This window comes from Podarcis tiliguerta (genome assembly GCF_965153285.1).
Source record: "Podarcis tiliguerta genome assembly, chromosome: 4".
Taxonomy (NCBI): domain Eukaryota; kingdom Metazoa; phylum Chordata; class Lepidosauria; order Squamata; family Lacertidae; genus Podarcis; species Podarcis tiliguerta.
Window position 1 is genome coordinate 54,213,159 of NC_139537.1, and position 25,623 is coordinate 54,238,781.

Genomic DNA, 25,623 nt, shown 5'->3' on the forward strand with positions numbered 1-25,623 from the left:
GATAAACTGTTGTTCATTGGCTACAACTTGCTGTTGTGTTTTTGCAGTGCAGGCTTGAGGAAATGGAGCTGCCCTTCGTACTTTATGTTTTTACTGTGTGATACAGTAAGCCAACAGCTGCATGAACTGTTTCCTTTTACGTTTGTGCAATTACCACTGCATGTTGGGATGGCAACACTTACATGACTTTCCTGTGAGTGAGTCATTGCTGCTACTGCTTACCAGGAGGGAAAGAGGAGAGGCAGTGGGGAAGTTGGCACCATGTAAATGCATTATTAGAAGCAATGGGTTGTCCCTGCTGGTAAATTTGCAACACATCTACCTCCCTCTTCCTTGTTTTGCTTCTCTACCTCCCAATAATCAGTGGTGATTCAGCTATTGGCAAGTCAGGTCAGTGCCAATGCCCCACCATGCTACCCACTACTGGTACTTACTGAATTACTTGTGGACATAGGAGCTAACTCCTAGAGGCCAAGGTCCCTTCAACCCCCCCACTAAAATACTTGAAGGGGCTGCCGCCCCCCCCCCAAGTTGATGGACATTGCCGTTCAAAGGGTGTGTGTGCCGTGTCTTGTGGTCAATTATACGGGCCGGGACTTACCTGCCTCCCCCCATATCTTATTCAAGTTGTCACCCCTGCTTGTGGAATTGTGGAATTAATAAACTATCGGGGTTAGGTAATTGTAAGCAAATCCATTGAGTCTTAAGCATATATTTGATTGCGGCCCTAATACATTTCACTGTAAAAGGCAATAACCACAAGCTAGTAATCTGCACCTCAACTACTTTTGCACACAGAGGAGTCTCATTGAAACTAATGGGTCTCTCTTAGTCATGTTCATTCATTTCAATGGGTGTGCGCTGTATAAAACTTCATCAAATATCACCCATGGTTTTCATTCTCCTACAAATCAGGAGAGGCGCAATTCAATAGTGAGAACAGGCAACGGTAGTTATACCCATGACCATTTCTTAAGACATTTCTGTAAAACAACGTAAGCTGAGCAGCATGATTATCCCTAAAATAATTATTAATTATACCGTCACATTGCTCCAGAATCTCCTCAGCTGTGGTGTCATAGTGCGCCAGCGGGTTGCTTGGATTTCTGTACTATTGTCGTAAAGGGAACAGAAAAAAGGGAAAGTTACTGTCAAATGGATGGGGTCAAATTCAGCACTGTAGAGAAAGCAGACAGATAATAACCATGAAGTCTCTCGGAAAGAAATGCCTTGCTAGATCAGAACAAAATGGTCTGCAAGATGCCTCTGGGAAGTTCACAAGCAGCGCATGAGATCATTTTGGCTGCAGCACAGAGAGAGACAGAGAGTGGCAGCAGGGCCCTTATCAGATCAGCTGAGAGACCAGCTGCTCTGTAGCTCTTCCTCATCCTGAACTCTCTCCATTCAAGTTGAGCAATAACAACCTTAACACTGGAAACAGAAGGAATGATGCCTAGAATGAACAGTTTAGTTCCCACCCCCCGCCAAGCATAGCAAGATTAGAGTTAGAGAGCAAACATGGATGAGTGTATCAATAGCTTGTGAACTTCTTTGTTTTACTCCTACAGCCAAATGCCTGAACTATGTTTACTAAGAAGCTGTGATTTTTTTTAAAGAGGTACGCATTAGAAATCACATATTTTTGAATCACAGGCTAGTATCAACAAATTAGATGGGTAGAAGTTGTTGTTTTTTAAATCAAGTAATTCAATCAAAGCACTTCAATAAGAAATATATTACCTGATCCAAAATATGTGAGTTTGGGATTTCATTCTTCAGTTTCCAAGCAACACGGACATTTGACTCTGGGGCGTCATATCTCGTGCAAGGAGTTCTTACAATCTCAGCCCCGAGGGCTCTCAGGATATCCACCTGGAGGGGCGAAAGGTACGTAAGCTCCAGATTTCCAACCTCCAAGTCTTTCACAAGAAAAAAGAAATGCACAACATATACAATGCATATTTAAGGGTTTTAAATTTAAATTTCGGTCCATCTCAAAGGTCAGGCAAGCAAGTTTAAAAAAATAGTTAATTAAAAGCAGCAACATATTACTCCCCCATACCAATGCTGGTTTAACTGTAGCCACCACAAGGCAGAGTACCAAGATTGATGCTGGTTCACAGTGACAATGTAGTCCCTATACTTATGCATGTAGAAGTACAATGTATGCACCATCTTCCGTGGGACTGATTTTCAGAAAATGTGAATGGGACTGCAGCATGAGTTTCCCTGAAGATAACTACTCAGATCCAAGGTCCCAAATGCATCCCAACATGCTCACAAAGCTCTTCTTTGTGGAGGCTGTTCCATTCATTTCAAACAAGGAGTTCAATTCTACACATGCAAAGGAACGGCCACACAGTTCTGCTACAACATCATTGAAATTACGCTGAGAAATTCAGCATAATCTACACCATAAGAAATCACGGGGCCTCATCTCCCAGCTCCACAAGGGGAAAGCCGCTTGCTTTCCCATTGACTTCCACATTGGGGGCAGTTGTGTGTGCATCATGGAGATGTGCAACACATGAAGCTACTGCCCAGCATGAAAATAAACTCTGAGCCATCTGTTTGCCCTGGAGCTCAAGGAAACCCATGACTGCGATTCCTCCTGCACTCTAGCATAACTGGCATTTGGATTACAACCTTTGACATAGGACATGGCAGCTTTTTACATCTAATAATTTCAAGTTATCTGTAATGGTGATACTCTAATCTGCCAGTGGCTTCACTATGTGCCCCTCAAACGCACAGGGTTGGCTAGTTTTCCTTTTATGAAGCATTAGGATGGGAGAAACTATGACAGTTCAAATCAAAACAGACCTTGACCATGGCTGGGGCCACTTATGTTAAATCAGTCAGGAGAACTCTCCCCTCTCTCACCTTCTCCATGCTCATTTTCTCTGGCATTACAATGATGCAGCGATAGCCCTTCACTGCAGCTGCCAGGGCAATTCCAATCCCTGGTGGACAAGTATGAAGGTAACAAAAACAAGACAAATAGAGGAGTTATTCAATAGTAGCAAGATAAGCAGATGTTTCCAACCGCCTCTCTTTCCCACTTCTAAACTGAGCAACTTTCAACTCTTCACTTCTGAAGAAAAGAAACCAGGGAACAGCTCTTGAAGTATCCCATTGAGGATCTTTGATATTTGTAGCCAAAGAACATTAAGACAGGATGAAGCAAGCTGTATGATACGACACTGGATCTAGAGTCCCACACCATAGACTGAAAGCACATTCCACATGCATTTGTAGCAAAAAGAAACCTGGGGATTGTAGTTTAAGAGCACTAGGTACTGTACTCTGTGAGGGATAAACTGTACTTCCCAGGATTCTTTTGGGGAAGCCATGTGCTTTAAATGTATGGTGTGGGTGTGAAAGTAAACCTGAGCAGAGTGGATCATGCAGGAGGAAGGTGCAGTAAGTTCTGAAGCAAATCAGAACACAAGAAGCTCAGTTGCCCTTTCTCCCATCTGCCCTGCTGACTGCTTAGTTAAAGCCACCCCACTGGGTTTCCTCAAAAAACATCATCATCACCATTATTATTATTAGTTACCATTATTATCATCAACTTTATAATAAAGTCTTTATTACTTGCTCTTCACCAGCAGGTCCCAAGTCGAGTTACAAGAATTAAAACAGATTACAAAATAGGTTAGGTTCTGACAGCACACATCTCAAGTGTCAAAGGTCAGGGTAAAGAGGTAGGTCTTCAGCATTCACTGAAAGGTGTACAGTCATACCTTGGTTCTCGAACAGAATGCATTCCGGGAGTCCCTCTGACTCCCAGAACCATTCGAAAAGCAAGGCACAGCTTCCGATTGGCTGCAGGAGCATCCTGCAGCCAATCAGAAGCTGCGGAAGCCATGCCGGACCTTCGGCTTCTGAAAATGGTTCAAAAACTGGAACACTCACTTCCGGTTTTTGATCGTTCAGGAGCCAAAATGTACGAGTTCCAAGGCATTCAGGAACCAAGGTACGACTGTATAGTGAAAAAGCCACAAACACCTCTGTGGGGAGGGAATTCCACAACTAAGTGGCTGCCACAGAGAATGCTCTTTCCCAGGCCACCACTTCATGGACTTCTGAGGGAGGTGGAACTGGTGGAACTAACAAATGGGTCCCCTCTGTTGACCTTAACACCTGGAGGGGTCTGTAGGAAAGGAGGCAGTTGTTCAGACCTCATGCCCCCTCCGCCTCCTGTCTTCCCTATGAGAGAAGATCATAATGGCAAAGGAGAAGCAGAGCAGTGCCCAAGTCCTAGGCAAGATCTTGGTCCATTCCAAGCCCTGACTTTTAGATAGACAGGATGTGGCGCAGCAATAAAACTGCTAGCGCATTCGCAAAGCTCAGCAGGGTCTGGTATGGTTTCTAATATCAGAAAATTGTTGGCTGGAGCCCTGGGGGTTGCTCAATTACACTTTCAAGATGGCCACCGGTTCACCCTACGACTGCGCAGAGACTTCTGTAGCTCTTTGATCTGAATAAATTGGAACGCTGAGAAGCATAAAAGAACGGTTTATGTTTTTCAAGACTCGGTGGAGTAAGGTTGATGAGATCATAAAGCCTTGCAGCATGCTTACAGGAAAAAAGAGATTGGAGTAGTCTCTTTCTAACAAGCAAAGCAGAAACAAAGGGGATAATTGTGTTTCCTACAGTATAGGGCATGAAAGCAAATTGCACCTAATCCGTGTGTGTGCAGAACAAAAACGGCACAGATGTTAAGCCCTTCCCATGACTAGTTTGCAGTGTGCTTGTGCACTCAGGTTTCATTGGGAATGAATGGCCGAGGCAGCTGTCCCTCATTGAGATGAGGAGGCCGACTGGGGCTTTAGCATTAGGTGTCAGTGCAAGAGGAGAAGCAAAGCGGATTCAGAAACGAATCACGGATTTCTCTGCTATGGGGAATAATGGGTGGATTTGCCCACCACCCGGAGTTTCCATATCCTGTCGGCAATGGAGTTTTATAGAAATGGCTGCTATATTTGACCAAGATCAAACAAATGCTCAGGAATACAATGCAGAGCACAGGAGCAACACACACTGATTTCCACTGCTGTGGGTGAAGCGAGAGACTTCCTGAAGTGCACAGAGATCGCAAGGGCTCCATCTTGTGCCTCCTCCTCCTCCTCCTCCTCCTCCCAGTGATCTCATTCAGCATGCCAGGACAGAACAAAATGAATAGGATTGAAGACGTAATCCCTTTGGGAAGCACGAGGAGACACACTGACCTGCCGATGGGATCTTCTCACACTTTAGACTGAGGAACTGGAGAATAGATCCATTTGGTGCATTTGCCCAGAATGCATATACAATATTCATATAATTCTGTATGCATGCATGTATATATTATGTGTGCATATTTAAAAAATAACTTTTGGGTTAACTTAAGAAAAAAGTACTTTTATTATTTTTGGTTTAATTCTTTGCTACATAAAGCCTTGCATCCAGCGGTGACAACTCACGGACATCTTCATACAGCTCTTAAACCATTACAGACCTCGTCCCTTGGAGAAATCTCCATTTGTGAACCTTTCCTGTTTTTAAATTTGTGGTTGTTTTAAAATGTCCTTTAAAGCTGTTATAGAACCGTGTGCACCACTTCATCGGCTCCAAAGCACACATATTTCTTCAATAATGATGATGGTGATGATGATGTTGTTGTGGGGAGAAAATGATCAAAGACAAGGAGGGCATTGGTGTCAAGGGGATCCATGTAGCAGAGCATCCATTCTATGGAGGTGGACGATCATATCACAGTACTGGCACAAATGTAATGTTAAAGATAAAACAAAGGGTGTCTTTTGCCATGTGGAAAGGCTGTTTTAAAAAGCACAAAAGCTATTTGCTTCTCCTCACCTGTGTTTCCTGAAGTAGGCTCAATGAGTGTGTCTCCTGGCTTCAGAGTACCAGCTCTTTCTGCATCTTCTATCATCCTCAAGGACATTCGGTCTTTGACACTTCCTCCAGCATTGAAATACTCACACTTGGCCACTGGAATTTCACATCAAGCTCACACATTAGAACATGGACTGAAGATCCCTTATTACTGTTGTTATCACGTTTTCTAAGAAGTAATTTTGTTTGTTTTTTTAAGACACTGGTCTTAAAACCAGCCTTCTACACAGAGCAGTATCATACCACTAAGAACCCCCTAAGAACCCTGAAAGCACAGTTTGTTAAGGGTGCTGAGAAGTTTCAGGAGACCCCTAACAATTCCCAAAGTAGCTAATAGCCCTTATCGTGGCTAAAAATAAACTATTTGTAATAAGGCTTTGGTTCCCTTCTCTAGATTCATTTACCTCTGATCTCAGTTAGCACTGCAAAATATTGCTATGTGTAAATAGCAGGGACCCTCCAGCTTGTATGCCAGTCTTGGACCTCCAGGCTTCCTCATTTGGTCCACGAGGCTTTTGGGGGTAAGCCATGCCCACTCACCCTTCGCTTGATGTCATACAAGTAAGGGCAGGTCTTAACTGAAAGGGCTCAAAGCCCACTTTCAGCAGCTCCCAAAGCACCCATTTACCTCCGTTTCCCAGCATTCTGCACAAATCATTCCTTAGTAGGGTCTGTATGCTTAAATGACCCTTTTCCCCCATCACTGATACTTTGAACTCCTGTAACACAGCATACAGGAAAAAATCTGACAAGTGGAATGAAAACAAAAGGACACTCACAGAGCTCACACTTCAGCCCATGGGCTTTTGAAATCTTGTTGACACGGACCAGAGGGGTGTGTCCAATTTTCTCCAAAATAGATGACAGAATCTTTGGTTCTTTTGGACTGCATTAGGAGAAAGAACAAAATGGAATAATTTATGGAACAAAAAAAGTTTTTTGTGGAGTTTCAAAATAAACATTTTTATATATTAACGACTAAGAGCCACACAGCAACATTTGAGGAACTTGTTTGTTTGTTTCAGCATTTCTATAACATTTAATATTTAAAATATCTCTGTTCACCATAAGGTCTCAGGGCAGATTACTTCTAGAATGAGATAATACTATATTGACCAACATTCACAATGATTTTAGATTCTTCAAAATACATTTGTGTGTGTGTGTTATGAGTACAGTATGTATGGTGGATAGGGATGGGAGAATCTGTAAGTTTTAGTTTCTCTCAAACCCCCCCCCCCCCAATCTTCCATTTTCCACATTTCCATAACAATTGTGATTTTTTTATATAAATGAAAATTCACCAGTGTATTTGTGAAAAAATATCCTAATGTACACATTTCGGCATGTAGTTTTTGCCTAACATACACATTTTTTAAAAAGCAATTTCCCTTAGTATAATACACTTTTGTACACATTCCTTGGCTGTAGTGTGGAACTGAAAAATTCGGATAAGTGCGAATTTTGAAGGATGACTGTTTTTCAAGTTGTGCACTGTTTCAGAAACTGTGTGTGTGAGGTAGGTTCCACTTTAAATGTGAACCAAATTGAATTTCCTCCCCATCCCTAAGTGTGTGTGAGAGAGAAAGTATTAGCCACTTTGGTCACGCCCGCTGCTGGCTGAAAAGGGTTAAACAGTGCTTATTCTTTTCTTTAAAAATGTTTAGGGGTACTCTCATTTTCCTACTCTTATTGAAATACTGTCCCTCAATGAGGCCAAACTTAGATTCACAAAATGTTTAGGGGTATACAAACCCCTGTGTCCCGCCAGGAAAAAAGAACTGGAGTTAAGCATCCCTAGGTGAAGACACCTATAGAGCTCCTCTAGATGAAAGGGGATCCTGGCCCAATCAGGATCCTTCTGCTGAATAGAGGAGCTCAAAGCATGTACACCTGTCTGCATGCAGGGTAGCAATGCGTGCCTATTGAGCACCTGACCAATGGGTTATGTGGCAGGCGCATGTGGGCAGCTCAGAATGGGGCTGGCCTCTGTAGAGAATGCACAGTCTGACTACTAGGCTGGGCTTCGGGATAGGGATAGGGGACTATGCTTATTTCAATTCCATGTCACATTTGCATGTTCTTACTCATAGCTTTTCCAGTTCTAGTTCCACATGAATCTTTGTGGGGTTTTTTAATGCTCTCAAAATATGTATTGCAGAGGGTTGGTGTAGATGACCCTTTGGTTCCCTTCCAACTTTACAACTCTGTGATTCTGTGTACTTAAATACTTAACTGCTATAAGAACACAGGAAGCTGGTCTGCATAGTATCGTCTGCCCAGTATGCAAATGTAATTTAATAATAATAATAATAATAATAATAATAATAATAAAGCTAATGCTCTACTGCTCAGCTACAACCTTTTCATGGGTATTTAGATAAGTACTTTCCTCTCAAAATACGGGTCGAAAATGACCATTTATATCTGTGTAAGCTCTGGTTGAACATCTGGAGAAATGCAAGATTGGGTGGACAGCAAATTAATCCAAGAGGTGTGGATCAGGCCTTTTTTGTATAAGAAATCACAGAGTTTTCCAATCCCATAAATTTGGCACGGCACAGCTTCTTAGAGAATATGTAAAAGAGCTCCCTCTAGGGGCTTTTCTTTGAATTAAATGTTTTGGAATATTCTTAGGGGACTGGAATTTATCGTGCGTGTGCTTTGAAACTGACTGCCTCAGCTACTTGCAGTTTTCATTTCATGTATGAGAAAGGAGCAACATTCAGCAGTGACAAGTTTGCCAGACAGAGGAGAACGCATAGTGAACTCTTGGAGAAAACAGTTTTCTAATTAGCAAAATTATCAAGAAAAATGAACAATGTTTTAAACTGATATTAATCGTACCTGAGATGTTCCCCTAACTAAGTGTTTATGATTCTCATGCAACTCCCACATCCCACAAACTGCTTCAGATCACAGTATCCCTTCATCATGGTAAAATAATTCCACTTTCCCCAGTGACGATACATTGCTTAGCAGTGAAAAGCGATCCTAAAAAAAAGTCCTTCCTTGAGAAAATTGCGCCCCCTCCCCACCTGAGCTAGGTAGGTATGTCTGGAGATTTATGGTGCTTTAACATTTAGGACATATTGTACTTAGAAGAGATAGAGCTAACATTTTAAACAAACAAGTCACCAGGATATCCCAAATGACTTCTAAATCCTCCTGCTTATCATTAACTCATTTTACTACAGGAAGCATTCGGTTACAGATCTATGTTATCTTGCACAGGTTAGAGCAGAAAACTCTGTTTTACTTTGTGAAGTGTAGAGCTCTTGCACACCCTACACATTTAATAAAGAAGAACACGGTTTCTTTCTTCCGCCTTCCTCTCTTATAGTTTAATGATTTTTTTAAAAAATCCTTACAATGGACAGCTAGGAAATACTTTGGTGTTGCTAAATTTGATGGTGGTTTGTAGATCTTGGCAGAAGCAAGAGAATTTCATTACCTTCCCCCCAACAATTTGCTTTGGTTTGGTTTTGAGTCGTGAGATGGAAATAAGCTACTACTCTTAAGCGTACTGGGCAGTTGCAAGAAGGTGAACCAGTTATATTGTAAAAAGAACACATTGCAACAACCAATGCTACCTTATCTGATGACATGGAAGGAATGTCTTCTTTTATTTATAAAGCCTCTTCATAATTGTTCCAAAATTAATTCATTTATGTCAGATTGAGAGGATAAATCAGCCCTTTTGCCCAAAATGCTGTTTCCTCCAATTCCCTTTGTTATGAAATAAACAGGACCCCCAGAAGTGCTTCTGATTTTTGAGAACTACAGTGGTACCTCGGGTTACATACACTTCAGGTTACAGACTCCGCTAACCCAGAAATAGTACCTCAGGTTAAGAACTTTACCTCAGGATGAGAACAGAAATCGCGCAGTGGCAGTGCAGCACCAGCAGGAGGCCCCATTAGCTAAAGTGGTGCTTCAGGTTAAGAACAGTTTCAGGTTAAGTACGGAACGAATTAAGTACTTAATCCGAGGTACCACTGTATTTCTAACAGCCTTTTTCATACGTGGAAAAGCTGAACGAAGCACTACTTCCAAACTGCTGGTTCAGGTGGGTCTTGTGATAGGGGAAGCCGCAGCTCTGCTCTCAGACAGATCACCTCCCCGAGCAATTTCTAAACAGATTTACTGCTCTTTCGCTTATGCAGTGAATAGCTATTATCATTTCACACAAACCAGCTACCATGAAAGACAGATTAGAGGGAAGCCTTAAGGCTGCCACTCATTACTGTTTACATTTTGAAACTCAGATGAGAATGAGTCTGTGCCACACTGCAGCTGCTCTTCTCAATCTCTTTTAAATGTAGGACTTGTCCACATTACCGCCTTAGAGCACAGTGCAGTTGTTTCACTTGTGTGTTTCACAGCACTCTCTCCCCCCCCCAGCTGTTCATGTTAGTGTGGCTTCATTGACGTTCGCTGCCGGGAAGGAGATGTATTTACTTTATGCAAAGGTATTTGCACCTTGGCTGGAGATGAATTAGGAACTGCTTAAGGGACTCCAAAGGATGTAAAGCTGGTTTGAGATACAATGCTTCGAACAGCAGTATTTCACAACGAAGTGCAGGACAGATATGCATTCTGAAGAGTTGTGTGAACATGGAATAAAAACCCCAGCAATGGAAATGCAGTGAATGCACAGTAAATTGGAGCACAAACACAACCATAGAAGTTCCGGTTTCAGTGATTTGGATGGTCATTTCCAAGTCTCCCAGTCTGGAGACATAGGGTGTTTTTTCCCTGCTTTTCCCATCATCATAAATGTGTTTCACAGGGGGTCACCATCAACACCTCCCATTCTTGAGTAACTTCTGGGTTCCAGCACCCTGGCAGATCACACTGCAGATGTCTGCCCCTCAATTTTTTGGGGGTGGGGGGAGGGGAAGAGGAGGGACCAGCACTCCAAGCAGCACCAGGCTGTGGGATCTCATCGCCTTTTTAATTCCCCACCATGTCCTTGACCAAGCATCACCTTGGAGCACAGTGAGGAATTAAAAGGCCCAGTCATGCAGGAATATTCAGGAAACTGCCACCACTGACAGTTAAGCCTACCTGGGCTCACTGACAGAGGAGTAGGCCCACCCAAAGATACTCTGGCCAGGGCCCCTCAAATCTGAAGAAAGCCTTGGAGGACCAACGTGCAATGGAAATATGTATGTTCATCATGGTTCCTGGGACACTTCGCAATGTCTTCTTTTTGTAATTCAAAAGCTGGGAACCAACAAAGAATAAGAAGCCATTTGTGTGGACAAATTAGGCTCATCCAAATTAGGCTCTGAAGGAAATGACCAGAACTTTAGTATAGAACCAACCTGGTGCCATCCAATTGTTTTTAATCTGTGATGCAAATGATAGTCCAAAACTTATGGAAGGTACCATTTTGCCAAAGGCTTACCGATACATAGGTGTTTATGCATTTGGTTTACTCAGATGTTTAACCAGATGTACATGTACATACGTATACAGATAGATGTACAGGTATAGAATATATGTGTGCAGCTTAAGTACTGTATAGCATGCTGAACAATTGAATATCAATGATGAAAATATTGTAGCTAAAAAGAGAGAGGGGGGTTGGAGGGAGGGAATCTAGGAGTGGGGAGTGGGAGTAAGGGACTGTACTGGTCGCTAGTAATAATGTGAAAATCCTAATAAACTAGATTGGGCGGAAAGCATGAAAACCACATGCTGAATCTCTGATCTGAAACTATACTGGAATATGCTCACAATACCACTTATGAACATCTACTTTGTGATTCATACAATATATATTTAGGAGGAACCTCTCAAGGTGGGAGTGGACATTGAGAAGAATTTTTTAAAATTCTAAATGCTACTTACATAGGCACATAGCTGTGAGGTGATTCTGAGATGGGTTTTCCTGGTTTCCATGTACATCTGCTGGGCAAATTAGGACGAATCCATGTGTTGCTGTTGTTAGTTTTGGTCTCTGGGTTTTCGATATCTCCGTTGAGGAAAGGGCAAACCCTGATCGTTTTGTTGGATGTGAACACAGAAGCCATCATCACCTACAGAAAGAGAGGAAAGTGGTGGAAGCATATGGATAAACAAGTTCAGTTCTTCAACTCTAATGGGGGGTGGGGTTGAAGTGTCAGATATGTGCTTATTAATGTATTTGTTACAATTTCTGGCATGCTGTCTTTGAAAAAGGAAGTAGTAAATTATTATTTTTCTAAAACAGCTGAACATTAATGAATGTGACCGGGCCCATCAAGCTCACAAGCCAGAAATTGAAGCCTAGACTCTGGCAAATCTCTATGCAACAGAGAATTGCCATCCTGTCAAATCACTTCAGATCTTCACGTTTGCTATGAGATTCCTCTCTACAATACAGAGCCCTGTGGCATCTTAAAGACAAACAAATTTATTGTGTATAAGCTTCTGTAGACTACAATTGACTTCATCAAATTCATTAAGTGATATCCCAGAAGCACAAACTCGGGGGGGGGGGGGTAGAGATTGTAAACACTAACAGTGAGGCCAAAGAGAAGTGAAATGCAAAAAGTAACAGGATGGTCATAATTACATAATTAACACTAATTATTCACAAAACAGTTGTTGATAATCTAGACATCCTAGCATTAGTAAGCAAATTAACTTATGTAGCATGATTTTTTTTGAAAACTAGCTAACTAAATAACTAACAAACCAACAAACCCCACAACTGTCCCTCTTGATGAATTGCAATCTCACACATTCACATTGCAACTTTCCACAGAACTTCCTTCGTTCTAGTTTTGCCACTTTCAGCTACAGTTAAAAAGTTCTCCTGCTGGTTTTTTAATATTGCAGTTCCTGGTGTAATAGCATTGCCTCTGCAATTTCTGCGTTTCCTTTCCTTGTGACTTCAAACTGATTTTGCCCCCATCTCCAAAACAAAACCAACTATGTATGTTTACTCAGCAAAACAATTTATGCATCAGATCTAGTGGACTCTAATCCACACAAAGTTTATGCCGTAGTAAGTGTGTTCATCTTTAAACTGCCACAGGACTGTTTCTTGCTTTGTGCTGCAACAGACTAATACAGCTGCCCTTCTGGAAATAATCTCTACCAAGAATGCCATTCTCAGCTGCAGACACTTGTGAATTCAACCAGGTTCCATGGTCCTGAGTGACAGGCTAGATAGAGAGCTCCAATGCTCTGAGAGACGTCTTCAAGATTATCTTGTGTTTTCCACAATTCACTTCATCCTGAGTTCAAAGGTATGATTAAGAAATATCTAAAAGGGTCAGACTACGGTTAAATCTGAAGTAATTGCAGGTTATTGACTTCAACAGGGCCAAGGTTCAACCAACGGCATCTTTACAGGGTATCAACAACCTTAATTGATAAAAGTTATACAATTTGAAGCTGCTGTGAAAGCTTGAAAGTAAGGGATAGTTCACCCTTTCATGAAGGTTTTGACATGCCAAGGAGCAGTTCTTTCAATAAAGCAATTCCATTCCATTCTTCACATCCATTACCTTTAGAAAGAAGGCTGCCAAAGCCTGAAATCTAAGAATGCAGCTTCCATTTTGGATACTTACCCTGACTTTTGGCTGGTCATTTTAATTCAGGGAACAAGCAAACCTGTGTACAACCAAGCTTGGGTTTGCTTGAGCAATTTTCAAAGAGTCTCTTGCTATTTTTAAAAAATGTTATTATTTGTAATTTTGGAAAAAGATTACCCTACCTTTCCACTTTTGGAAAAAGTGTCCTACTTTACTTAGTTCAATATTTTAACTGTGTCTATCAAAGAAAAAAAGCCTTTGGGTCCAGTAAACTATGGGCCAAAGATTTTAGTGTTTTTTAGGATTTAATATGCAGCTTTTCCATCCAAAGGCCATTTGTGTGGGAACTAATAATTGATGGGAACTTTGGCAGGTGTGGAAGGGGAGTTTAACCCTTTCTTCTCTTGTCATGGTCCTTGGTCCTGAGGCACCCCTCCTTTGAAGCTAGTATTTGCTTCCGGGGGAGTTGGATGGGAAATCCCATTGACACCACGTTTTCTTAATGGCGTCATCCTTCATTTCCCCATACTTCCGCCTAGCAGTGCTACTGAGGCTTTTAGTGAAACTTTGCATCACATAAAGGCGCAGAGTCCAGGCAGAAGCCCATGCGAGAAACAGAAGACAGATTATACCTCATATTCCTTTAATGAACTCAGGTGCGAAGTCATTGCCCTCTTTTTGAATCCCAACTTGGGATCACAGGCGTAAAACGCCGCCGAAACTCTGCCAAGTGATAATTGCTCGGCAGTTTGCCAGGTGGCACAACTGCCACAACGTGTATGGGACTCAGTCAGTTTTGATTATCACAAGTCTGTGATCATGAAGGCGATTGTGAGTGATGTCATTTGAGGAACGCTATAGGAACACGGAAGTATACTAGTATGGGGGTTGTCTGGCTATACAAAGCCTATCTTCCCTTTGCTGCTTGCTTCTGTGATTCATGCCTTGGCAATCTCCCTGGCCTACTTGCTATTTTCCATAAGGCTGCCTTTGAAGAGTCTTCGGAAATTTCAGTTGGTTCTAAGTGTGGCCGCACACTATCTGGTGGAAATGAGCCAATGGGAGCAACATAGCAACTGTGTTGAAAGAATTACAATGGCTTTCCCTTTGTTTCTCAGAATAAATTTGTTATTATTATTATTATTATTATTATTATTAATACCCTGCCTATCTGGTTGGGTTTCCCCAGCCACTCTGGGTAGCTCCTAACAGAATTAAAGGCACAATAGAACATCAAACATTAAAAACTTACTTCTAAAAGTTAGATAGTTGTTTATTGCCTTGATGGGAGGGCATTCCACAGGGCAGGCGCTACTACTGAGAAGGCCCTCTGCCTCAAGGTGCTGGTTTTAACATTTAAAGACATATGTGGTCATGGCCCAGATTACTTTAGGGAACAAAGTGAGTATTCATGTACCAAGGTTATCTGAGGGAGCCTTGCTCCAAATCAGGGGTCGGATTGGATACAACGATGAGTAGGGCATTGGGGAAAACCAGTCTGTGTGTTTAAATGTTGTATCAATTGTGTATTTGCCACATATCGAAAGCACAATCAGGGCATGGGAGTCACACTGCACAATGGCACAGTAAGTATGCTGGTGTTTATGACATTTGGCACTGTTCCCTGGTTTTCAAAGTGCAATACACTCCAGAACAGGCACATTCTCTCTCTCAGATCCTGACCTCTCAGAACTAATGGAGTGAAAGGTGCAGCAGATACAACCCTTTGCTCTGCAGAGCAAGTCACAGGTGTATGTGACACACCCCTCACAGTCACTTGCACCAGCCATCAGCCTACTTTGCAATTCTCTTTACAGATAGCATGTTATCACCAAGTACGGTACATGTTCCACCTTCCAGTTGCCTCTATTTTGGAGATTGCTCCAGTGTGCTTGGGCAATTCCTTCCTCATTCTGCATAGCTGTCAGGACCAATTATGACCAGCATAGGTTGTGAAGTCTGAGCTAGCCCTCATTTAAAATTACATATCTCTCCAAGTAAAAGATACAGGTTTTTTAATCTTTCATATGTGATACAAATCAGATTCTGAGCATGTTGTTGTCAGCAAGCCCTTGGTTTAAAAGAGACAGAGCTAAAAGTATCTACCCAAGACTGACTTCTTCCAATACTAGGTCTGATAACTAATGTTGACATTATATTAGTCACATTTTTTAAAGGTGTAGCAGCCAGAAACAGCTCAAGCAACCAGGAAATGGCTGAAGAGACACACCTCTCTGCAATGTGCAATGGTCAAAGGTGAGGATTACATCCAACCATTGCAAGACGTCTGGCAATTTTCCAGAGTTCTGCTATCTTATGCATGTCTACTCAAAGGTAAGCTTCCCTTAGTTGAATACTGCTTCTTCAAGGTGCCCCTTCCCTCGCCCCAGTCATAACAAAGCAGTACAAGCTCAAGAGGCAATCCTAGATTTGCACTTTGAAGGGTGCTTTTAAAATAGTTTGGAAATGGCTGTTCTCGTTTTGGATCCATCAGCTTTCTTGGTGGAAACTGGTGACTGCCCAATGTAGAAAATTAATCCTGTGAGCAAAGTCACTTATGCACAAAGCAGAGATAAACTTAAGTATTATCAGTAGCTGGCTTTCTTAACCAGAAAACTAACCACACAGGACACAAAGCAGAATGTTTGCAAACGAAGTTGTGCTGGGAGGGTTGAGAAGGCCAGAATCATTGACCTTTATGGGGGGGGGGGGCGAGTGAAGTATTGGGGGTGGCATGATGGGGGGGGGAGGCTTTGCAGCAGCATATATTACTGATATATGCTCTCCACTTCCTTGAACGGTTTTGTTTCCTCTGAATGAGAGTGTTATTAATGGTGTCTGTGTGATAACCATTTTATTTACAAATATACATGCAGACCATGTTGGATGCAAAGTGACACACCTATAGGAGGCAACAAGGTTGCCAAACCTGCACCTGATGCTCAGGAAAGATCCTGCACCCTTGGGTGCATCATCTTCAACCAGCTCACAGTTCTGTGCCTGCAGTCTCTTTGGCTCCTACAAATGCAAACGACAAAACTGGTTCCAAAATTATTTCCTCCCTCCCTTAAGTTTTGAAGACTGCAATCCACGTGCCCTTGCATGGTAGTAAATCCCACCAATTTGGTGAGGATTTATTCTGAGTTTACTTGTATATGATTGCACCGGAAGCGTGTGTCACCTCCTCAAATTTTGATGCTTATTTTAAAGGCAAAAGAAATTCCCAGCTATCAGGGAAATAAGTCTGGTCATTAAACATTAAACTTCTTTTGTTAGATTACATTTATTTGTTTAGTCTGGGTTTATTAGAAACCGTTAACATGCAAATGATAAAACACATACACTATAGAAACACACACACACACACACAGTAATGTATTTTCTATTTGGTCACAACAGCTCCCACAAACTAGGGAAAAGATGGACACAAATAGTAAAAAAAAAACACCCAAAATTTAAATTGTGTCTTATGTAGGTAGAAGTTAAGGGTGAGTTGTGGGTCTGAAATATTTGAATATTATTGGTCTATTACCCAATCCAGGACATGTGATTTCATATAATTTGAGCCAAACTTTAAGGCATGTGCTAAATACTTTTTTAAAAACAAAAAGAACTCTGAATCAATATAAATACTTTTTTTAAAAAAAACTACCAAAAAAATTTCTTACATTGTTGTAAACAAAAATCTGCTCTTTTCCCTTATGGGGTATCCAAGAGCCCATATAGAGTCCTTACATAGGTTCCCTATTGGTAGGAGAAAATAACAGAGGCCAACCAGAGAATATTGAGAAGCAAAGCAGCTAGTAAGCCCTCAAAATTCCTATCACAACATTGAGGGTACACTTTTATAAAGAACCCTAAGCAGATGCACAACTGCTATGGTATGCTTAAGGACAAACGTAGTTTGGAAGGTGAGTCAATTAATTTGTGCAAGTTTGTAATTGTTCACATTGCAATTGGTAACTAAGTACACAACTAAGTACGTGGGATGCCGCAGTTTCATCGCATGCAGAACAAACTAGCCACCTATTCCCATCCAACCTGCAGTGGGTAGCCACTAGGAAAGTCTTCCACAGTCTCGCCTCTGGCAGATAGGTATGGGCAAATCTGTCCATTTCTGATTCCCGCCGTTTCTCACCATTTCCCATTTTAAGTTCAATTCTCCACATTTCCACATCGGCTTGTAATTCTTTTTGTAATACAAAAACTCCTTATAAAAATTTATCAGGCTTGTAGTGTGAATTTATCCTAACGTACACAAGTTTGTATGCCATTTCCCCTAATATGCTCATTTTTGCAAAACAATTTTTCCTAATATAATTATTGCATGCTTTCGTCACTAATATGTGCATTTTTATGAACATTTTGCTTCAGTATGTGCATTTTTGTACACCTTGTAAAAATGTAAAACTCACCCCTCCCACCCAAAAAAGCTATTTGGAACAAGTGAAAAATATGGTAAATGTGAGGTCCTTCTCCCTTAAGGTTTTAGAAGCTGTTTCTTGTAGTGAAACAAGGCAGTGTATTAAAAAGACAAACCAAAGGGTCTTGGGACAGCTACGTGCTACACACACCACACAGTTTTCTCAGTTTTACCACTATCTTAAGATAAGTTTTGGCCTCCCTGATTATTTCTCTGAGTTACCTGTCTGGGAGACACTGCCACCTTCTACTTTCAAAGAATGCCTTCCCCATACTTACCAGAGAAGATCCACTTACGGTAATTTCCTTGTAGCACAAATTTGCTCCCAGGAAGAATTGGACAGTTTTGTACACTATATATTGTTTGTTGCTCTTTGTATACTTCCTCAATGGAAATGTTTTTGAAGTAAAATTAAATAACACTTCCTTTTTAAAACAATGCATTGATACTTGATATCTGATGGCTGCCATGTTTGGGCTGAGCTGCCTAAATAATTTGATAAATTTGCTTGTGGCATCTTGCAATGGCAACTATTTACAACAAACAGCCTGTCTCCCTTCAACAACTGCTTTTGTTAGCTGGTTTCTGTACAGCATGCATCCTTGTCCCATGTTTGCAATGGTTTGGTGGTTTTAAGCAACTCTTGTGTTTTCCAAAATTTGTCTATCGTCTCCTACGTTTAGATATTTAAGCTACAGAAAAGATCCATGTGCAAATAAACATGGAATTTCTTCATAGCAAAGAATGAAATGATAAGAAATCACAAGGTGGAGGTGGTGGGAAGAGTGCTACATTATATTAACAGATATGGAAGACACTTGGAAGGCATTAGTTTAAAGATTCAAATAGTTTCACAGGAGGCCTTGGTTAATGTTTAAATAGCTTTAAAGGTAATAAACTGATTATTTAGATTATAGGGATATGTGACAATAATATTTCTTAATTTTCTGCAGAAATCCCCCAAGTTGTATCAAATAAAATAATAAAGAAGGGTTTAGCATAATAAAGAAGATTTGCCAAACTTTTCTAGTTTCCTCATCTAGTAGTCCTAATATGAAAATCCTGGAACTTCTAGATTATTTTTCAGTAACTTGCATAAAAAATGCTCATTTTGCAATCTCACCCACCTCTTTAAATGTCAGATAATCAGTAAACATCAATCAATCAAGCAAGAAAAGAAAAAAAGCCACAGACATAAGTGAATCAACACAAAGGATACTAAATCCATTAAAAGGGTGAACCTAAGCACTGAGCTATCAGAAAGGACGACTCACCTGTCAGCTTGCTTGCTGTGAGTGCCTCTTAATGCTTTTGGCTGCTCAGTTATATCTGTGTCTATGATCCAGGAAGCTGATAAGCCTCCTTAGAACACTGCTCAAAGCACAATGATTGGCTCCCCTTGACCCACATCTGTTTATTCGTATTCAAAGTACAATTACACTCCAGGTAGCACTGAGCTGCAAGTGGGATATGAATATTTTTCCAGCAGTCGCTCTCATACCTAAGTTCAGTCAATCTTGATTGCAAGAAAACACAAAAGTTCTAGAAGAGAAAGATACCTATCCCTGTTTGCTTGTTTCGCTCCCTGACATTGTAGAACCAGTGTTATACAGTGGTACCTCGGGTTACAGACGCTTCAGGTTACAGACGCTTCAGGTTACAGACTCCGCTAATCCAGAAATAGTACCTCGGGTTAAGAACTTTGCTTCAGGATGAGAACAGAAATCACGCAGTGGCGGCAGCGGGAGGCCCCATTAGTTAAAGTGGTACCTCAGGTTAAGAACAGTTTCAGGTTAAGAACGGACCTCCAGAATGAATTAAGTTCTTAGCCCGAGGTACCACTGTATTTCTAGAAAAAGAAGTGCTGGAGCTTGTTCTCTTATAACGGCAATAGTGCCCACCTGAGAGGTGACAGAACTGAGTTCCAGATGAAAAAAAGCCTTCTGTAGAATCATCTCTGTTCAAGTAATGTGCTTTAGATAATATGAGAAACAACCAAGACTAGCCAGTTTCTGTTACCGGTAACTTTTAAAAGGTAGCTCCTTGATAGTGGTTTCTTCCACGTAGCCTGTTTACTGCACATTCATCCTGAAGGGTTAACCCCCCAAATTGTGTAGAGGCTATACAGCATCATGGATTCAAATTGCAGGAAAGGAGATTCCAATTAAACATTGGGAAGAACTTTCTGACATTGAGAACGGGCTACTATGGAAGATGGTGGAAGATTTTTTAAACAGATTCTGTCACATATTCGTTAGCTGTGATACCTGCATTGTGGGGTTGGGCTAGATGACCCTTGGGATTCCTTCCAACTTTGCAGCTCTATGAGTTTATGTATACTGGCTTGTCTCCCATGTAGTCTTTGGGTTCTGGTCCCACCAGCTGCTGCCATGTAGCCCCTTCCCTTCCACCAGAATAACTGGAACCTGCAGCATATTGCGAAGATGATAAAAGTGTTATTGTACTTCTTCACACAGCACACTGTTAAACTGTGGAACTCACTTCCACAGGAGGCAGTGATTTGCACTAACCGAGGTGACTTTAAAAGAGAGGGCTGTTGATTGCTACTATCCATTCCACTTTATGTCAGTGGAAATATGTCTAAAGAAAGTATCTAGGGCATGGAGTTCATAGACACCTTCCACAAGGTATTTTTATGCGTAACAGTAAAAAACGTGTTGTAAGGTTATATAACCCTTATCTTTCTTTTACGTAACAAACAAGCTGTAAAATGCAAACAGCCCAGAATTGATGGGCAAGGGAGAAGCAAGATTATGCGGATATAACTACCATGTCATTTAACATTTGCAATCTCCTTGTGGTTGGGTGTGTTCAGAACTTCCACTGGCATCAAAGCTGCCAGAAAGAAAACTGTTTCGAACATTGGAGCACTCCTCCCCAACTTTAAGTCCCTCAATATTTAAGTCCCATCATCTTTGACTATTGGCCATGCTGGCTAGAACTGATGGCGACTGTAATCCTGCAACATCTGGGTACCCAAGTCTCGGGAAGGCTGCATTATGAACAGGATGGTCGCCTCTTTCTGGCAAGCTTCTGAGGCCTTTAACAGGCAGGCAGAAACTCCTAATAGGGAATTGCTGGGGTGGCAAAGCTTCACCCATTGCATTTTGGCCTATTGTTCAAGGCACAGAGCCTCTGCCAGGAGACATGGGGACAACCTGAATTTTAAAAGTTTGGTAAGGATCACCTCTCAAGAACAGAGAAGACAGAATGTAAGGCTACTTTAAGGATGTCTGCATTAGGCCATCTAGAGCTCGTTCCTTGAAGTTTCCTTGAAAACACACAGCCAGTTCTAACCCATTATGGGACACTGATCTTGTTTTCGTCATTGTGTGTACTGGCTTGCCTCCCAAGTAGCCTAATGAAAATTATAACCATTTTCCTTGCACAGAGAGCACTTCTCAATGTAGTCTGTTCCTCCGCCAAATAGCCTTTTTTCTAATGTCAACCTGCACTTCACTTTCTTGCAGTTCCCACCCCTGGGCTTTAGTCCTGCCCTGTGAAGCAACAAATCTTCTGCATCTTTAACAACCCTTCAGATATCAGAGAACCGCTGTCATGGTCCCCTTTGATCTTCTCTTCTCCACACTAAACATAACCAGCTCTTTCAACTGTTCCACATAGGACTTGATTTCCAGACCATTTTAGTCATCCACTTCTGGACACCTTAGTTTGTCAAAATCCTTCACAAAATACAGCACTTAGAAGTGAGAACAGTGCTTTGCATGTGGCCTGAGCCATTCAATAGAGAGTGATGCTGATAATTTAACCTAAGATAGAATAAGAAATACCACTTACCACAATTGGCATATCACCCAGAGTGTGGGAACAGTGGGCGGAAACAGACAATATACAGTAAAACTGCAGGCTGTTAGAAGGCTGCTACTCAAACACATGCAAGCTAGGGCAAGAAGATGAAAAAGAAGGGCAACTTTTCATATTTGTTGTGACAATAATGCCGCCTATTTCTTTTAACAAGAATGGGAACTTTGGATACTGCCTTGAAGTTCTGTTTAGTCTCATGGCTAATAATGATCACATTTTACTCCTGTGGATTTTTACTACCCCTTTTGCTGTCTTATTCTAGATTAGATCCAAAGAGGACGGGCTCCAAGTGGACTTTTTGCACATGCCCCAAGTAATTGCATCTTTCCTTTTGATTCTTCATGGCTCTTAGACCATAAGCCATAAAACTACAGTTAAGGTACAGATTAGAGTCCAAGGGCACACACACAGATGCACACACACTGCTATACTCTGTGCACTTAACCACCTTGATAAGCTTTGAAGCCTATAATAATAATAATAATATTTTTTTATTTATGCCCCACCCTTCCCGTTCAGAAAACTGGGCTCAGGGCGGCTAACAACAAATTTAAAACACATAATTGTAAAAGCAGCATAAAATACAGTACAAAGTTCAGAAATCAATTTGGGGAAAATCCATCTAATAAGCATTAGTCACCAGGACTAGCTGGCTGAATTAGTCCTACTTGGGCCAGGGGAGAATTAGCTGTGGGGTCTCAAAGCGGGTAATCTTCATAAAAGGAGAGGGGGAGGGAAGAGAAGGGAAATAAAAGATCAGGCTGAATTCAAATTAAAGGCCAGGTGGAATAGCTCTGTCTTACAGGCCCGATGGAAGGAGCTTAAATCCTGAAGGGCCCTAGTCTCATGGGACAGAGCATTCCACCAGGTCGGAGCCATCAATGAAAAGGCCCTGGGCCCTGGTGGAGGATAGTCTGACTTCCTTAGGGGCTGGGACCTCTAAACTATGGTTATTCATGGACCTTACGGTCCTCTGTGGGGCATACCAGGAGAGGCGGTCCTGTAAATACGAAGGCCCAAAGCCACAAAGGGCTTTAAAGGTCAAAACCAGCACCTTGAACCTAACCCTTTACTCCACTGGGAGCCAGTGCAACTGGTAAAGCACTGGGTGAATATGCTCCCACGGCAGGGACCCCGTGAGGAGCCTTGCTGCAGCATTCTGCACCCACTGGAGTTTGTGGAACAGTTTCAAGGGCAGCCCCGCGTAGAGCGAATTACAGTAGTCAAGCCTGGAGGTGACCGTCGCATGGATCACTGTGGCCAGGTCGGGGCAGGAAAGGTAAGGGATCAACTGCTTAATGCGGCGAAGTTGGAAAAATGTCACCTTAGCAAATTAATTTTGGAACTAAATGACAAGAGATCTGTTTTTATTGAACAAATAAATGTCACCTACTGGTAGGCTGATATATAGTGTTCTGAATTTGTGGGTGCCTGATTTCTCCAATCTGTGGATTTAGCAAATGTTAGAATTTAATCGAGGTTTGGGGTGTTAAGACGGGCGCCAGACCCCTCTAATCCCTGGATCCAGCAAGTGTTAAAATCAAGCCAAGGTGGCTTCCAGTGAGGTGATACCCTGGGTAGTTTACCATTAAGGGGGTTAAAAGTGTAATTGTGTTTCATTATGTTTATGATTGTGTGTGTTCTAATGCCTTTTCTAACTTGTCTGTTAGGTAATTTTCTACAAGGAAACTTTATTTTGCTGTTTGTACATCCGGGGCCAGATGTCTTGGTTGTTAGGAGTTTGTGGGTGCCAGGCCCCTCCAATCCCTGGATCCAGAAAACGTTAAAATCCAATGTAGCCAAGCTAACTTCCTCTGAGGTGATAATGTGCCATTAAGGGGAATTAAGTGTCTCTGTAGGAGATGGCAAATGGGTGGGGCTCCTCCCTCAACTCCCAGGTAGTGAGGACAAAAACCAGAGTTGAGGATGTGACCTAGAAGCAACGCGGCAGGCAGAGAGAGATCTCTTGGTTTGCTAATGCTGTGAACTCCTCCGTCATAGGCTCAGGTTGTATATATGCATAAATAAATTATATGTCCTAAAGACATCATAGTCTCCACTGTGCCTCACTTCTAAAAGTAAACATGAACCCTGGGTAATATTCCCACAGCATGGGGAGCTCCTTGAAGGCATCAGCTGATTTGCTAGGTGGTATGGTGGCACACGCGGGTGGCGCTGTGGGTAAAACCTCAGCACCTAGGACTTGCCGATCGCATGGTCGGATGATCAGCGTTCGAATCCCCGCGGCGGGGTGCGCTCCCGTCGCTCGGTCCCAGCGCCTGCCTACCTAGCAGTTCGAAAGCACCCCCGGGTGCAAGTAGATAAATAGGTACCGCTTTATAGCGGGAAGGTAAACGGCGTTCCGTGTGCTGCGCTGGCTTGCCAGATGCAGCTTGGCACGCTGGCCACGTGACCTGGAAGTGTCTGCGGACAGCGCTGGCTCCCGGCCTCTAGAGTGCACAACTCTAGAGTCTGTCAAGATTGGCCCGTATGGGCAGGGGTACCTTTACCTTTATGGTGGCAGAAGGAGGAGAATCCTCTCACAGGCTCTTGGGGAAATCTTGGGGGGGGGGGCAGAATGGCGCTTCACTTTTAAAAGAATCGTGCACTTCCTCTTTTCCTCATGTAGATGAAACTTTCCCAGCAACTGTGCCACAAATATAGGTAGGTGGTTGTTGTTTTGAAAAAGCTTGCCATATTAATCATTGTGGCATTCATTTACAAAATTTAAATATATTTTTCTCCATTAATTGCACCTCTATTGAAAGGACTCCTGGTGATTTTGGGAAAGACTTGTAATCTTTTTAAACTTTGTCTCCTCAGACAACCCAGTAATTGAGAGGTAAAGACACAGAACTATTTTTCTAAGGGGATATTTATTACTTATGAAAGTAATGCTGTGGACTGAAGTCCTCTATTTATCTACAGAACAAGTACAGCACAGAACACACTGTGCTCAACTTAACCCTATTGTTTCACCTACACGTAAATAGGGTGAATGAGGTCAGCCTCATTTTTAATCAGTCAGCTGCTGCACTGACTGATTTAAAAAAGGCCCCATCTGGCCCCATCTCCATCCAACTAGACCCCATTTTCCTAAAAAGGAAAGAATAAACCAGCCATTTTAACATCGCAGAGCACCTGAGATAGGGAGGGGGCAGAATGTAGATCAGGGTCTGCTGGTCGATACCTGGTGAATTTTCAGCAATCAGCAAAGTGTTACTGAGTCAGCTGTGTTAACAAAAGAAATAATCTAGGCTGCTCACCTAAACTAGGCTGCTGCAAAAGTTAATCAAGAGTGGATTTATATGTGGAAGGACCTTAAGTCCAGTACTGAAAACTAATTTCTAGGTTCAGAATGAACTCCAATGCATTATCCTATTTCATTCTGACTGCATATTTCTTAGTTATGGCTCAGGTTGGCCAATCTTCAGGTTCTAAGCCCTAAACAATCCTGAAGTCTGCCCACTCCTCCTGACCCACAAAACCGATTTGTGTCTGCAAGCAGTTCCAACATCCTCTACCACATTTGTGGAGATGTTCAAGAAACAGAAGGAAATGCTGCATGAAGAAATTCAGTGAGAGTGCAGAGATGCTGCAGTACAACAGTTTATAAAGCCGGCCTCCTCTCTGGTTTTGTAAACATGAAGATCAAGGTCACTTCGGGAACAATTCATGGTCTGGTGTACATCCTCCTCCAAGGAGGCACCATTTAACACCCACCCAAGCTGAGTGATCTGCATTAGTGCAAATACATTAGGCGCATCTGCCAAAGACAGAGGCAGTATCGTATGTACCTCTGTCAATCCCATCAGATTAAGGGCCCCAGGATAAATTTCTAAAGACTTGGACTAATTAAAAAAACAAAAAGTAAACCCCCTCCACACTAATGTACTCCCAACTTGGCAGACCAGACATTGC

The 25,623-nt window shown here is 42.0% G+C and overlaps 1 protein-coding gene and 1 long non-coding RNA gene across 7 annotated transcripts in view; one reads left to right on the forward strand and one right to left on the reverse strand.

Annotated features, from left to right (window-relative positions):
- LOC310676047 (cystathionine beta-synthase-like) overlaps positions 1-19,153 on the reverse strand; it is a 28,493-nt gene extending 9,340 nt beyond the window's left edge. The window contains exons 1-7 of one of the 6 annotated variants that reach the window (XM_083437353.1): positions 19,131-19,153; positions 11,761-11,948; positions 6,681-6,787; positions 5,863-5,997; positions 2,884-2,963; positions 1,741-1,872; positions 1,042-1,111 (exon numbers count right to left, since the gene is read on the reverse strand). In XM_083437353.1, coding sequence (XP_083293479.1) covers positions 1,042-1,111; positions 1,741-1,872; positions 2,884-2,963; positions 5,863-5,997; positions 6,681-6,787; positions 11,761-11,945 — 709 coding nt within the window. In that variant the 5' untranslated portion in view covers positions 11,946-11,948; positions 19,131-19,153. Of the gene's footprint in view, positions 1-1,041; positions 1,112-1,740; positions 1,873-2,883; positions 2,964-5,862; positions 5,998-6,680; positions 6,788-11,760; positions 11,949-12,994; positions 13,062-13,469; positions 13,479-14,065; positions 14,117-19,126 lie in introns of those variants that run through there. The other 5 variants (XM_083437351.1, XM_083437348.1, XM_083437352.1 and 2 more) reach the window with 5 other exon arrangements.
- LOC310676079 lies at positions 15,304-24,391 on the forward strand. The gene is made up of 6 exons (XR_014510393.1): positions 15,304-15,767; positions 20,367-20,504; positions 21,348-22,015; positions 22,832-22,981; positions 23,373-23,871; positions 24,233-24,391. It is a non-coding gene; the product is annotated as an uncharacterized lncRNA (long non-coding RNA).
- The last annotated feature ends 1,232 nt before the right edge of the window (positions 24,392-25,623 follow it).